Source organism: Camellia sinensis, chromosome 3, assembly GCF_055761805.1.
Source record: "Camellia sinensis isolate YWXY chromosome 3, ASM5576180v1, whole genome shotgun sequence".
NCBI lineage: Eukaryota > Viridiplantae > Streptophyta > Magnoliopsida > Ericales > Theaceae > Camellia > Camellia sinensis.
In genome coordinates, this window is record NC_138963.1 from 189220075 (window position 1) to 189233233 (window position 13159).

The 13159-nt window shown below is 40.7% G+C and overlaps 1 protein-coding gene across 1 annotated transcript; it reads left to right on the top strand.

Moving 5' to 3' along the window:
* Positions 1-9949: 9949 nt before the first annotated feature.
* LOC114285956 (berberine bridge enzyme-like 23) lies at positions 9950-11584 on the top strand. Its single transcript, XM_028229043.2, has one exon. It carries the CDS (start codon positions 9950-9952, stop codon positions 11582-11584), a length of 1635 nt encoding a protein of 544 aa, XP_028084844.2.
* The last annotated feature ends 1575 nt before the right edge of the window (positions 11585-13159 follow it).

The following is a 13159-nucleotide window of genomic DNA, read 5'->3' on the forward strand; positions in this document are numbered from 1 at the left end:
ATCCTCTGTAAGTGTCCAGGAAGCTCATCCTTCCATGTCCAGATGTGGCGTCTACCAACTAGTCAATCTTGGGTGGAGGAAAGCAGTCTTTGGGACAAGCTTTGTTCAAGCTTGTAAAATCTACGCAGACCCGCCATTTACCGTTCTTCTTCTTTACCACTACTGTGTTGGATAGCCATGTCGGGTAATAAACTTCTCGAATGGCCCTGGCCTCTAGAAGTCTGTCCACTTCTTCTTCTACTACTTCGACATGCATCAACGTCGGTCTTCTGGCTCGCTGAATCACAGGTTTTGCCGACCTGTCGATATTCAGTCTGTGGCAAGTGACCTCGAGGTCAATGCCAGGCATTTCGTAAGGTGTCCAGGCGAACACCTCTATGTTGGCTCTTAAAAAAGTCTCCAACTCTTTTTCTTCCTCTTCGGCCAAGCCCGAGCCGAGAAGAAAGAAGCGTTCTTCATCCCCATCCTGAACGAGGATTTTCTTCAGCGCCTCTTCGCTCTTCTCGGCTGGTTCTTTGCCGACGTCTTCCAAGACTTTCACGTCCTTATCTTCAATTTCTACCTTTTCTGATTCTCGAATGTTGCGGGTGGATTTCATTGCTGCCATGGAGCAATTCTTTGCCTGCAGTTGATCTCCTCTGACTTCTTCAATCCCATGTTCTCTTAGGAATCGTAGTAGTTGATGCAATGTTGAGGGAACTGCCCCCATTGCATGCAACCATGGTCTTCCCAAGATGATGTTATATGGCGAAGGTGTGTCAATCACCACGAATTCTGTCCTGATCTTCTTAGTGCCGGCTTGTACTTCCAAGCTCGTTGCGCCCAGTGGCCACGTCGGCGTTTCATTGAAGCCAACCATCGGGCCATTTGATTGCTCCAAGTCATCAGGATGAAGGCCCAACTCTTTGTAACATCTAACATACATGATGTCGCAAGAGCTTCCTTGATCAATCAGGATGCATTTCACTTGGCACTCCCCAACTTGGAGGGATACTACCAAGGCATCATTATGGGGATGCTGGACCATCTCTAGGTCGGCTTCAGTAAACGCTATCGTCGGTCCCTGGCATTCTTCAGGCCGAGGTCGTTTATGTCCAACCTGGCTCATGTGCTGCAGGTGTTTTACCTTCTGGGTCTCCCCTCGTATGTCATTTTTGTTCACCTTTGAGTGAATTACGTTAACCACCCGTGGTCCTCCTGCGGGTGGTTGCTGTGCTGGGAGAGGCGGAGCTGCTGGTGCTTGAGGCAATCTTGCATGTTCTTCTCTAGTCCTGGCCTCATCAACAAGGTCTCTTAGATGTCCTTGCCTTACTAAGTCTTCTAAGTGTGCTTTTAGGGCTCTGCAGCCTTGAGTTGGGTGCCCTTCTTCATTGTGGTAAGCACAACGCCTACCGACGTTTCTTCCCATGAATTCCCCTGGTGTTCTTGTTGGTCCTCTAAAATAGGGTTGGTTTCGTATTTGATCCAAGACTTTGTGGATCGGGACTCGGAATATAGTCATTACTGCCTGTTTCGCTTTCAAGTCCGTTTCTTGCTTGGCCGGTCCGTTGTTACCTCGGCTTCGCTTCGGCGAGCCGTTTCCTTTCTCCTGCTTTATTTCTTTATTTCCCGATGTATCCTCCTCGGCTCTGGCGTACTTCTCTATTCTCGCTATGAGTTCTTCCATGCTTTTTGGTAACGTCTTTGCCAAAGATTTCCGTAATGGGCAGTCATCTTTCAGGCCGTTCTTGAAGGACACAACCGCCACCTCTTGGTTGCAATCAGGTATTTGATTTAACACCTCGTAGTATCTTTTTGCGTAGGCCCTAAGGCCTTCATCCTTGGCGATCTTTAAAGCCATCAATGCGTCGACCCTCAAGGGCTGAAGTTTATTTGTCACAAACCTGGCCACAAACATCTCGGCCAGGCCTTCCCAAGTCTTTACGTTTCCCTTCGATAGTTTATGGAACCAATCTAATGCAATTTCCCCAAAGGACGAGGGGAATACTTTGCAGAGCAACGGCTCGTTCCCACTATATAATGCCATCGAATTCAGGTATAGCCCAACGTGAAAGTTGGGATCTGACTTACCATCATATATTTGAAACCTCGGCATACTGAATCTCTTTGGTGCTTGAAACTTGTCCAGTTCCACTGAGAATGGTGTCTTTGGCTTAACCGGGGAAGTTACCTCGGCTTCAGCATTCTGTTGTTTGCTCTTGAGGTAATCTCTCAAGTCTTCTTTACTCCTTCCTGGAGCTCGGCTATCTTTGGACTTCAATCTTTTTGGCACACTACTTTCAGCCTCGTGGTGGGTTCTCTTTGATCTTTCTCCATGTGTTGTGTCAAAGCAGAGCGCCTACCCTTGAACATGTCGATGTTCTTTAGGCTCTGGGTCCTTTGTCTGATACGTCCTTTGGGACTCCTCTCGTCTTGGCTCCTCTTGTCCGACTTCCCTGGAAGGTCGGTGAGAGTGCCTTCCGCTCCTGGTGTGCTGAGGGACTTCGGGGATTGCTCTTCTTCCCCTCTTCTGTGTATTAGTTGCGGGCATCGGCGTATCCTGCAGCGGGTATGGTGGCTCCATGACATTATTTTGCATATGAAGTTGACGACCGACTGTAGGTCTGCCAACTTGTTTGCCAATTCTTTTACTTCCTCATCCCTCCGTAGGCATCTATCCCTCCATACCTGAAGGTTATCTTCATGATAGTACTTGCCTTGGTCTGTCTTCTTCGAAGTATCGCCCTCCTGGCCGACGTCTTTTTCACCGTGGCCTTGGTCATGAATTTCTGCATTGTGATTGTCTCCTTCAACGTCAAGGTCAATTGGTCTGCCACTCCCAGCAGGAGTGTTGCCCCCAATGTTTTCCTTTTGTCCGTTACTGGCCATCTATTCTTCTAAGTTCCAACAGACAGCGCCAAATTGTGTGGGTAATTTTCTGACCACACTGCCCGCCTAGTAATCAACTGGAGAGCACCGGCAGAATAGATAGCTTCAACTAACCTGTAACATAAAGAAAAGGCTCCGGCGGTGGCTCTTCCACCCGGGGGCACTCCGACGATCAAGTCAGTATATCTCTCAAAGATAATCAAGTGCTAAACTCACTACTCAAAGCATAAAATTGCGTACCTTAGACCCATGGGGACGCCTCTCTTTTATAGCCAACTCAATCTTGATCCTACTAGAAGCCTAACTTCTATGGACTTCCATTCAGTGCTTACTTTGGATTTCTCAAGAGATAAAGATAAACTCCCTAAGAGCTTTATCCTTATCTTAACTAAGTCTTCTCTTTACTCTAGGACTCTTGTCCCTTATCTTTTATCCATTTATCTCGGATTCTGATATCTTCGGAGATAACCTCGGCCTTGCCGAGATAACCTCGGCGTCATAACCAGGACACGTGGCACCTCGACTGACACGTCGGCGTCACCTTGCCACGTGTTGCTATTCGGAAAATACATCCCCACAATAACTATTTGATCAGATCAAATTTTATCAATAATTTATTTTAAAAATTATATTTACCGTTGATAAAAATCTATTCCGATCAAATATCTATCGATATCTAATCGATGCGATTTTTTACAATGATAAAGTACTCAACGAGCTTTACACATTGAACGGTTTGGATCATCGAAGCAGAACCTATGGTGGACCCCATGAGTCCAACAGTACGCTCCAGTCTCAGCGTAGAGAGAAGCATGCTCTATCTTTGATGTATATATAAAAAATATATATAAATATGTAAATGTTTGAAACATATATGAAAAATGGAAAAGATTATGGTACGTACCTCTCAAATAGTGTGTACCATATAATTGAAGAAGAAAATGACATAATTTTATACTTTTTGAGTCATAATTAACAAAAATCATAACCAAATAACATGTAAGTCATAACTAAAGATCTGATAAGTTATAATTAAATTAAGATTATAACTAAATAAAAAAATTGATCATAATTAAAGAAAAAAATAATATATAAAATATATATATATATATATAGTAAAATGTGTGTATAGAGTAAAATATTCCATGAAAAATGCATTAAGATTTTCCATTCAATGACCTTTTCAAAATACACAATGCTATAGAGAAAAACATGGGTTGCGACAACTTGGCGATGCTGAGAGAGAGCAATGAAAAACCAGTTTGTAAGTGTTGGGAATCCAATAAATTTTCAATAATATTATGATGTCTATATGTTTTTTTTACTATGCCCTGGTGTGGAAAGTTGATTATTTTAATAAATTATTTTAGTTTTTAGCTATTTTTATAGGTTAATTTTTATATTTAGGAAGAATGTTGAATTTTTTTATAATTAGATGCGATATTTTTGAGAGAAAAAGTAAAATAATTATGAATTTAATGTGATATTTTATCTTATTAATTATTTTAATATATTTTATCTTTTTATCAATTTTAACAAAAAAAAAACTAAATTTAACTTCCCAAACATGCCTATATTCGATTTACCCTATCACATATATATTAGTGACGATACATAAAATATTAAATCTAATATAATAATTAAAACTATATATATATATGATTACACAAATCTCATTTTTTGGAGGGTGTAGACACGCCCACGGGCCTCACTACAGTTCGGACTCGATTTGTGTCACGGTCCTTAATCTAAACCAAAGAGTCCAAATCTGGCAAATCGTTTTGAGAAACAAATTTTTGAAAAGAAGTGCCAAACATAGACTGCTTTGCCAGATACAGAGTCGCCACCTAAATGTTTTATTTTGGGGAAATTTAGGAAACCCCGACTCGGTGCCAAAGGCCACGTGTCCGTCATCACCAAAGTTGCCTCAGCTCAGGAACTTGGGTATGATTAGGAAAGGTCAGCTATGAGCACCCCCTCTCGCCCGATCCGAAGATCGGCCTCTATTAACCGTGATATCCAATTTTGAAAACGTTATGTGTTCTTATCCTGATTATTAGCCTAGAATTACTACGTTATGCGCACAGCACAAAAATATAGACTAGATTGCCTAATTTGGGAATAAGCATTGCATATCCGTTTGTTTTGAAAAAATGTTTTGAAATTTGCTACTCGCAAGTAGGCTAAAACACGGATTTCAATGAGCTATTCCAACTCAGACAATCCAACCTTCACCCACAGGCATTCAAGCAGTTATATCACATAAGTAGCTAGCCTCATGGTAATCATGCTATCATGGCAACACTCACACGCATGCAAGGATGCTAAAGCATAACTACTTACATCGTACTCCGTGCCAAAACAAAGAACTCGTTAGCAATCAATGCATGATCCAAGTCCATGTTTAAATGTCTAATGCAACGCATATGGAATGTCACTAGAGTAGGCTCGGCTAGTCTATGAATGACATGTGAAAATGCACAAGTAGCATGTATTCAAGTTAGATTTGAAATACTAATGCAGTTAGCATGATGCGCCAAGCCTGGTGCATGCAATACTGATGAATGATGCACGCATGCATAGCATAAGGTATGCTAAATTAAACATGACCTATTACTAACCATCAAAGCAGGTAAGTAAAAGGGAGAAAGAAGTAGGGGTTGGAAGACATGCACACACTCACCCACACTTATTACAAATTCGCCCTCGCTCGGAGGGACCAAAAGAATAATACAATTCGAATAATGAATTAACTATCCTAGCTAATCAATTATTACAGACCAACTAAATTAATTAAACAAATTAATTAATTTAAGAAAGCAAGAAAAAAAAGGGCCTCGGGAAGAGGGCTCAATGCACGCGTGCTCGGGTCTTGTTCGGAAGTCCACTGCCATGCACAAGCTGCCTCTGTTTTCCCTGCTTTGCTCCTCTCAAAATTTCCAAAGTCTCAGAATTGCTTCCCTGGACATTGGGAGACACCACCGGCTGAGGAGAATGGCCACCGGTAGTAAGATATGATCATCGGCTATTGATGAAGCTATCGGCCACGGGTGAATTGCCGGTCGGCACTATGTGCAGTCGATCGGCAAAAAGTTCCTGCAGAATCTGTTTGACAGCAGCAGAGGAAAGAGCTTTGCATGGCAATGCAATTCAAGCAATGTATGCACCAACCATATCCCTTATCATGTTTATGACTCAAAGGGACATGGTCATTGGTTCTCGGACCATCAATCACGCATTTCAATGCGTGATGGCCCAAGAGACCAATTTATGCATGTTGATTTCAAATGCAATGCAAACCAACAAACAAAGGGGCTTATACCTCTATCATGACTCACTTCAAGAGGTGAGGCAATGCATGCGCAATGCAATGCAACCTAGGCATGCGAGCTAAGGATGCAACATGGCAATGCATTGTGTACATGCAAGTATGCAAGTAACCATGTGAGGTGAATATGCAAACAAGCAAAGAGATGGACTTAAACATGGTTTAGGCAGCCCTTACTAGGCCTAAAACAATGGCCAAGGTGCTCGAAAGTGAAGGGCTAATAGGCACACAAACACGCATACAAATGATCTCCAACACTTCAAGCATTAAAGAGCAATTCTCAAGCACACTCAAGAGGATGCAAACATGGACATATAGCATGCATTAAGCTCTAAAATCATGTTATAAGATGATGCCAAATCAATTTAAACAAGACAAGCAAAACATGCCACAATGGCCTAAGTGCTTAAGACAAGCCAAGGAGGCTTAAACCAAGGTCAAGTCCACCAAACCTCACAAGGCTAAGGGGACTTAAAACAAGTCAAATGCAGGCTTAAACAAAGCCAAGGGTGTACTTAGATGGCATCTAAGTGGTCTAAAAGTGCAAGCATACTCCGAGGCCTAAACAAGGGGCATAAGGTAACAACCTTTAAACACATTGAAGGGGGATTAAATGCAAGCACATAGGCATGCCACAAGGACTGAAATAACATGACAAGTGGTTCCAAACCACTGAAATGATGCAAGGATGGCATGCTAAAGGGGTCGATGCTCAAGGTATACAAGAGAGTTTGCATGGTAGCTATACAAAGCAAAGCATGGATGACTCAAATGACCAAAAACAGTCCCTTAGCATACTAAAACAAGCATAAAAGCTTCACAAAGCTAGGCCAAAACACATGAGCATGGTAGTCTAAATGCTAGGCACATGTTGAGGCAAATCATGGCATTACAAGGCATGTATGCTAAGCAAGCACGGTGTACCAAAATCAACTTAAAACAATGCTATTTCATGGCAAAATAAGCATAAATAACAGCTTAGGCATGGTCAACAAGAGCCTAAGCTAGGTGCTCCCTCAAGAGGCAAAAATGGTCCTTTTCAAAGGCAACAAGGAGAGGGGGTGGCCCTCTCCTTCTTGGGACCTCAAGGCACCATCCTCACCTCTGAAATCCCTCAAGATTTCAGTGGTGAGGAGACCCAAACACCAAGGTCTCGGAGCTCACCCAAAATGGCACAAAATGGAGCCTTACACGGCTTAAGAGGGGTCAAACAACCCCAAAGCTTGAAGCAACCTTAAACAACTATTTAGAGGGCCTAAAAACAGAACTTTTTATGTTATACACAAAGCTCAAAAACAGTTGCAAGATAGGCTAAAAAGCTTTGCAAAAAAGGAATAAAAATGGACAAAAGTCTTACCCTTGTAGACCCTCTTCAACAATGGAGCTCCAGCAGCTTCTTGAGGTTGAAATCAACTTCAAAACTCTAAAAACAACTCTCAAAGGCCTCAGTTCCAAGGAAAGGTGTAGTAGTGTGTGTTTGTGTACAATACTATGAACAAACACACCTAGAATACTCAAGAGAGAGAGGTATAGAGATAGAATATATATATAAGCCCTAACCTAAAAATCAGAGCTCTCTAACCATTTTTTCTAACCCTAATGCCAAGAGAGGAGCCCTCTTCTTATAGGCAACTCCCTCTTGTAAGGCTTCCAAAACAAGCCATCCAAGAGGGAAATCCCTCCATATGGAGGGGAACAGAGTGGGTGCCAACTATCACAGCTGGCACAAAATATCTACTAAAAGTAGATGAACAGTGATCGGCCATTCAAAATTTCCATTTTGGCAAAATAAATGGCCGCCCGGCAATAAAGAGTGCCGACCGGCAATATACATTGCCGATGGCATAAAATCACTGGCCGGTGGCCTCAAGCCATGGCCGGTGATGTGTGGGGATGCCTCACAAGGCATTCCCTGTCCCTCCAAGGCAAAACACAAGTGTTTGGTGCAAAACCAGACACAACACGGTCGAGTCGAGAGATCCTGAGGCAAGGCGCGCAACCGAGACCTCCGGGAACTCAAAACGAACACAAACAAGGGTAATCACCAAGTGTTCCAATGGTGACGTCCAAGTCTTGAGGACGGTCAAAAATGGGGTGTCTACAGAGGGCCCTATACGTGAGCAAGGATCCTCTAGAGTTTTTTTTTTCTAAAGTTTCCTAAAGTAATGCATTGTGTGGTTGAGATTTAATGACAAGTCACATCAATTTTTCAACATTAAATCTCAACCACACAATACATCACTTTAGGAAACTTTAGGAAAAAAAACACTCTAAAAGATCCTTGGTGCCTATACGCATGCGGGTCATTCGATGGTACACAATTCAAAATGGTATATATATACATGTAAATTATGATATTATAGTGTTAATTATCACGAATGTTATAATTAAATTTTTTTTCAATTATTTTTTTTAATTAGCAAATAGAGAAACTTTATTGATGAAGAAGAAAAATCATACAAAATATGAGATTACATCAATAAAAGGAAGGCAAGAAACAAGAAGCATCAAAGTCATCCACAGACCTTTTGAATCATGACTAGGTAAAAAATAATAAATCACAACTAAACACTACATAAAATATAATCACAGACCTTTTAAATCATAACTAAAATAATAATCACAACAAGTTATAATTAATATCACAATGAATTATAATTAATTTCATAATAAGTCATAATCAAATTATAACTAACATTACAATAAATCATAATAAAATACTACAAACATCATAATTGAAGTATATAATACACACATCAAAATAGCGATAATTATTCAATAATCTCGAAATATAAACATGTGATATTTTATAATATTGTGATTGATAGAGAAAATAGGTAGATGAAATATTATATTGATTAACTAAGGAACATGAAAAAAAAGAATACATTATAATATTTATTAAAAATATAGATATGTGATACTCTGAAAATATTGTATAATTTTTCAAAAAATTGAGGGTGTATTATAAAATTTCCCTATCCATGAATAGCATGCACTGTGAATGCATATGAAGGTGGCAAGTGGATTTTGTGACATGACTCATGGAAACGACAAAGGCTCGCTGCGTATATATATATATATATATATATTGTTCTTGTGGTGCAGATCATCATTTTTTTGGTGCTGAAAGGCTCATTTTATATATGTATATACAAAAAACAGCCGACAGGGATACAAAAATACAAAATGCTACTTATTCTCCATCACATTGTAATCATCACTAACCTTTTGGTGACAAACAAACTAGCTAGTAACCAGAATGCAACTTTAAAAGATCTCTTGGTGCAAATATTCCTTAAAACAATAGAAATCAAATATAAAAAACATATGAATAGATAAGATTTGTTATTGAAATTTATTTTTGAAAAATTTATCTGTTCATTTGTTTTTTATATTGAGAATGTGTTTAGTTTAATAAATTTATTAAAAATATAAAGTGTAACTGATTCTCTATTACATTGAAATTATCACTAATCCCTTGATGACATCCAAACTAGGAACTAGAATCCAGCTTTAAAATCTCTTGGTGGAAGTATTCCAAATGTTATATAGAAAATGCTATTCCTCTAAAAAAAATTATTAAATAAAATTATTGATCAAAATAGAGTGATAATTTTTTATAAATAAAGTGCATTGGGTTTTATGTCTTAAATTGATAAGCTAACAACTTGACACATCACACTAATATATATGTATATATTCAAAGCTTAATTGCTAACCTTGTAACCCCAGAGAGATAGAGAGGGAGAGATGGGAGTCCTTGAGTTAGTTTCTCTGCTTTTGCTTCCACTTTTATGGGCAACTTGTAATGCAATCCATGAAGACTTTCTTCAATGCATGACCATCCACTGTAGAGGCTGCATTGACACCTCAAAATACATCCACACCCCAACCTCTCCATCATACACATCTCTCTTGCAATCTTCTCAACAAAATCCAAGATGGTTGAACTCCACAACTTCAAAGCCTCTTCTCATCATCACCCCTTACAAAGAGTCTCAAATCCAAGCTTCCATTATTTGCACCAAAAAGCATGGCCTCCAAACAAGGGTCCGAAGCGGAGGCCACGACTACGAAGGCCTATCCTACCTCAGCAACACCCCTTTTGCCATAATCGACCTCATCAATCTCCGATCAATCAGCATTGATATAGAAGCTGAAACAGCATGGGTTCAATCTGGTGCAACTATAGGAGAACTTTATTATAGTATTGCCAACAAGAGTGGGGTCCACGGATTCCCAGCAGGGTTGTGCCCCAGTGTAGGGATTGGAGGGCACTTCAGTGGAGGAGGGTTTGGGACCATGTTGAGAAAGTATGGACTTGCAGCAGATAATGCTGTAGATGCTTATTTGGTAGATGTCCATGGAAGATTACTGGATAGAGAAACAATGGGTGAAGATTTGTTTTGGGCAATCAGAGGAGGTGGAGGAGCGAGCTTTGGGATCATAGTTTCATGGAAGATCAAGCTGGTCCGAGTTCCACCCATTGTGACTGTTTTCAACATCGACAAAAAGTTGCACCAAGAAGAACAAGGTGGTGGTGCTACCATGACCAAGCTTGTCCACCGATGGCAACACATTGCGCATAAACTGCCTGAAGATCTCTTCATCAGAATCGTCATCCAAGTTGTTGATGATGGAGAAAGTCAAGGTGGGAGTCAGAATAAGGCAATCAAAGCTTCCTTTAACTCACTATTTCTTGGAAGAATTGACGAGCTAATCCCTGTGATGAACAAGAGCTTCCCCGAGTTGGGTTTGCAGGCAGAGAATTGCACTGAAATGACTTGGATTGAATCAGTCTTGTATTTTGCAGGGTACCCGATAGGACAACCCCTTGATGCTTTACTGAACAGGACTACTCAATATAAGAGCTATTTCAAGGCAAAATCGGACTTTGTGACACAACCCATACCACAAAGTGGGCTTCAAGGAATATGGGAAAGGCTTTTGCAAGAAAATATTGCATTCATGATCATGGATCCCTATGGCGGAAAAATGAACAACATTTTAAAATTTGAGTTACCTTTTCCCCATAGAAAAGGCAATTTGTATAACACACAATACCTGGTGAAATGGGAAGGTGATGACGGGGTTAGGGCAAGGAACAAGCACATACACTGGATCAGATCACTTTATCGGTACATGAGACAGTTTGTTTCTCGTTCTCCAAGGGCTGCGTATCTCAATTACAGAGACCTTGACTTGGGGATCAACCAGCAAGGGAACACCACCAACTACTCACAAGCAAAGGTTTGGGGAAGAAAGTACTTCAAGGGTAATTTCAAGAGGCTGGCACGAGTGAAGACCAAGGTTGATCCCAAAAACTTCTTCAGAAATGAACAAAGTATTCCACTGCTTCCTGCTATGAAAAGAAAGGTAATATAAATATTAAACAGAGAAGTTCGGCCAGGCAACCATATTCATAATGAAATAGTTTGTGTAAACAAAAGCAGTTTTACATCTAACCTTTCTCAAACACCGCATTGGCAAGTCTTGTGTACTGAGCTGCCCTTATGTCTTAAGTTGCTCATCCGATCATCAAATAGAACAAGAGGGGTTCTTTCTTTCGCATGACACACAATTGACATCACAAGAAGAAACTAGAAAGCAATCTCACTGTCACGGGAAGAAATTCAACACTAAGACCAACAGAAAATTTTATAGCAAAATAACTAACAAAAACACGAAACTAGCATCAACTTGCACTGCTACCAAGTATCAAATGTATGCAACCACAGGAAAAGCAAATAATCTAACCTCTTTCAAATATTGATAATTGTGTGTGTTGATTTTTGACCACACTACCAAACAGGTACTCAGCTGGAGAACACCGGCAGAATAGATTGCGCCCGAACGACCTGTCACAGAAAGATAAGATTCCGACGGTGGTTCGTCCATCCGGGGACACTCTAACGATCAAATCAGTACTTAATTATCTCTTAAAGATAGCAAATAGTACTTTAACTCACTAGCTAGAATGCAAAAAGCGTACCTTAGACCCACGAGAGTGCCTTACTTTTATAGTCAGCACTAACCTGATCCCCGTAGAAGCCTAGTTTCTCTTAGACCCTGGCCCAATGCACATCCCAGACTCTTCAACAAATAAAAATAAACTCCTTAAGAGCTTTATCATTATCCAGGCTGAGGTTCTCCCTCATTCTAAGACTCTTGGCCCTTATCCGTTCATCTCGGATTCCGATATCTCCACAAATAACCTCGGCTTAGCCGAGATCACCTCGGCGTCATGACCAAGACACGTGGCACCTCAGCTGGCACTTCGGTGCCACCTGGGTCACGTGTTGTCATTCCCAAAAAATATGCCTCCACAACTGCCCCCTAAGTTCTATTATCTTGGCATCTTGAGGTGATGGAACCTATGCCATTTGGCCACATAGAACGTTGGCTAAACTGGCTCTATCCTTTATTTCCGAGGTCATCATTCGCCGGCTCCATAAGACATATTGTGTTTTCTTAATGCCTTTAGAACCAAGAACCTAGTTTTTTAAGTTTTTGAACCGAGATCGTCCCTCAAGCCGAGGTATTTACTTCATTAAATTAAGAACTCCAAGAGTTCCATATGCGCATGAGCTATCACGCATGGTAACTAAACTGTTTTTCACCACGCGTCCTTTTGCTTATTGATCCGTACCTGACACGCGCCATCAGGTCGCGTCGCCTCTGCGTGCACCGTTTGACAAACAAGTCGTCCTAGGCACACTAATTTTGATTTTGCCGCTGTCACGACCCAAACCCGCCCCTATGGGTTTAGCACCGTAACCGGCCAGTAATTCGAGATTACCGAAGGCCTGCTTAACAGTAATCCAGTAAAACAGAGTACAGGGGCCTGGCGGAAGCCAATACAATAAATAAACAATGTCCAATGAGCTGTGACAGTTTGTATGCCAAAAAGACTTTTCATGCATACATATATATATATACACACAGTGCAGAAAAGTATGT

Coding starts and splice junctions, on each gene's coding strand:
- LOC114285956 (XM_028229043.2), top strand. CDS start 9,950: ATGGGAGTCCTTGAGTTAGTTTCTCTGCTTTTGCTTCCACTTTTATGG.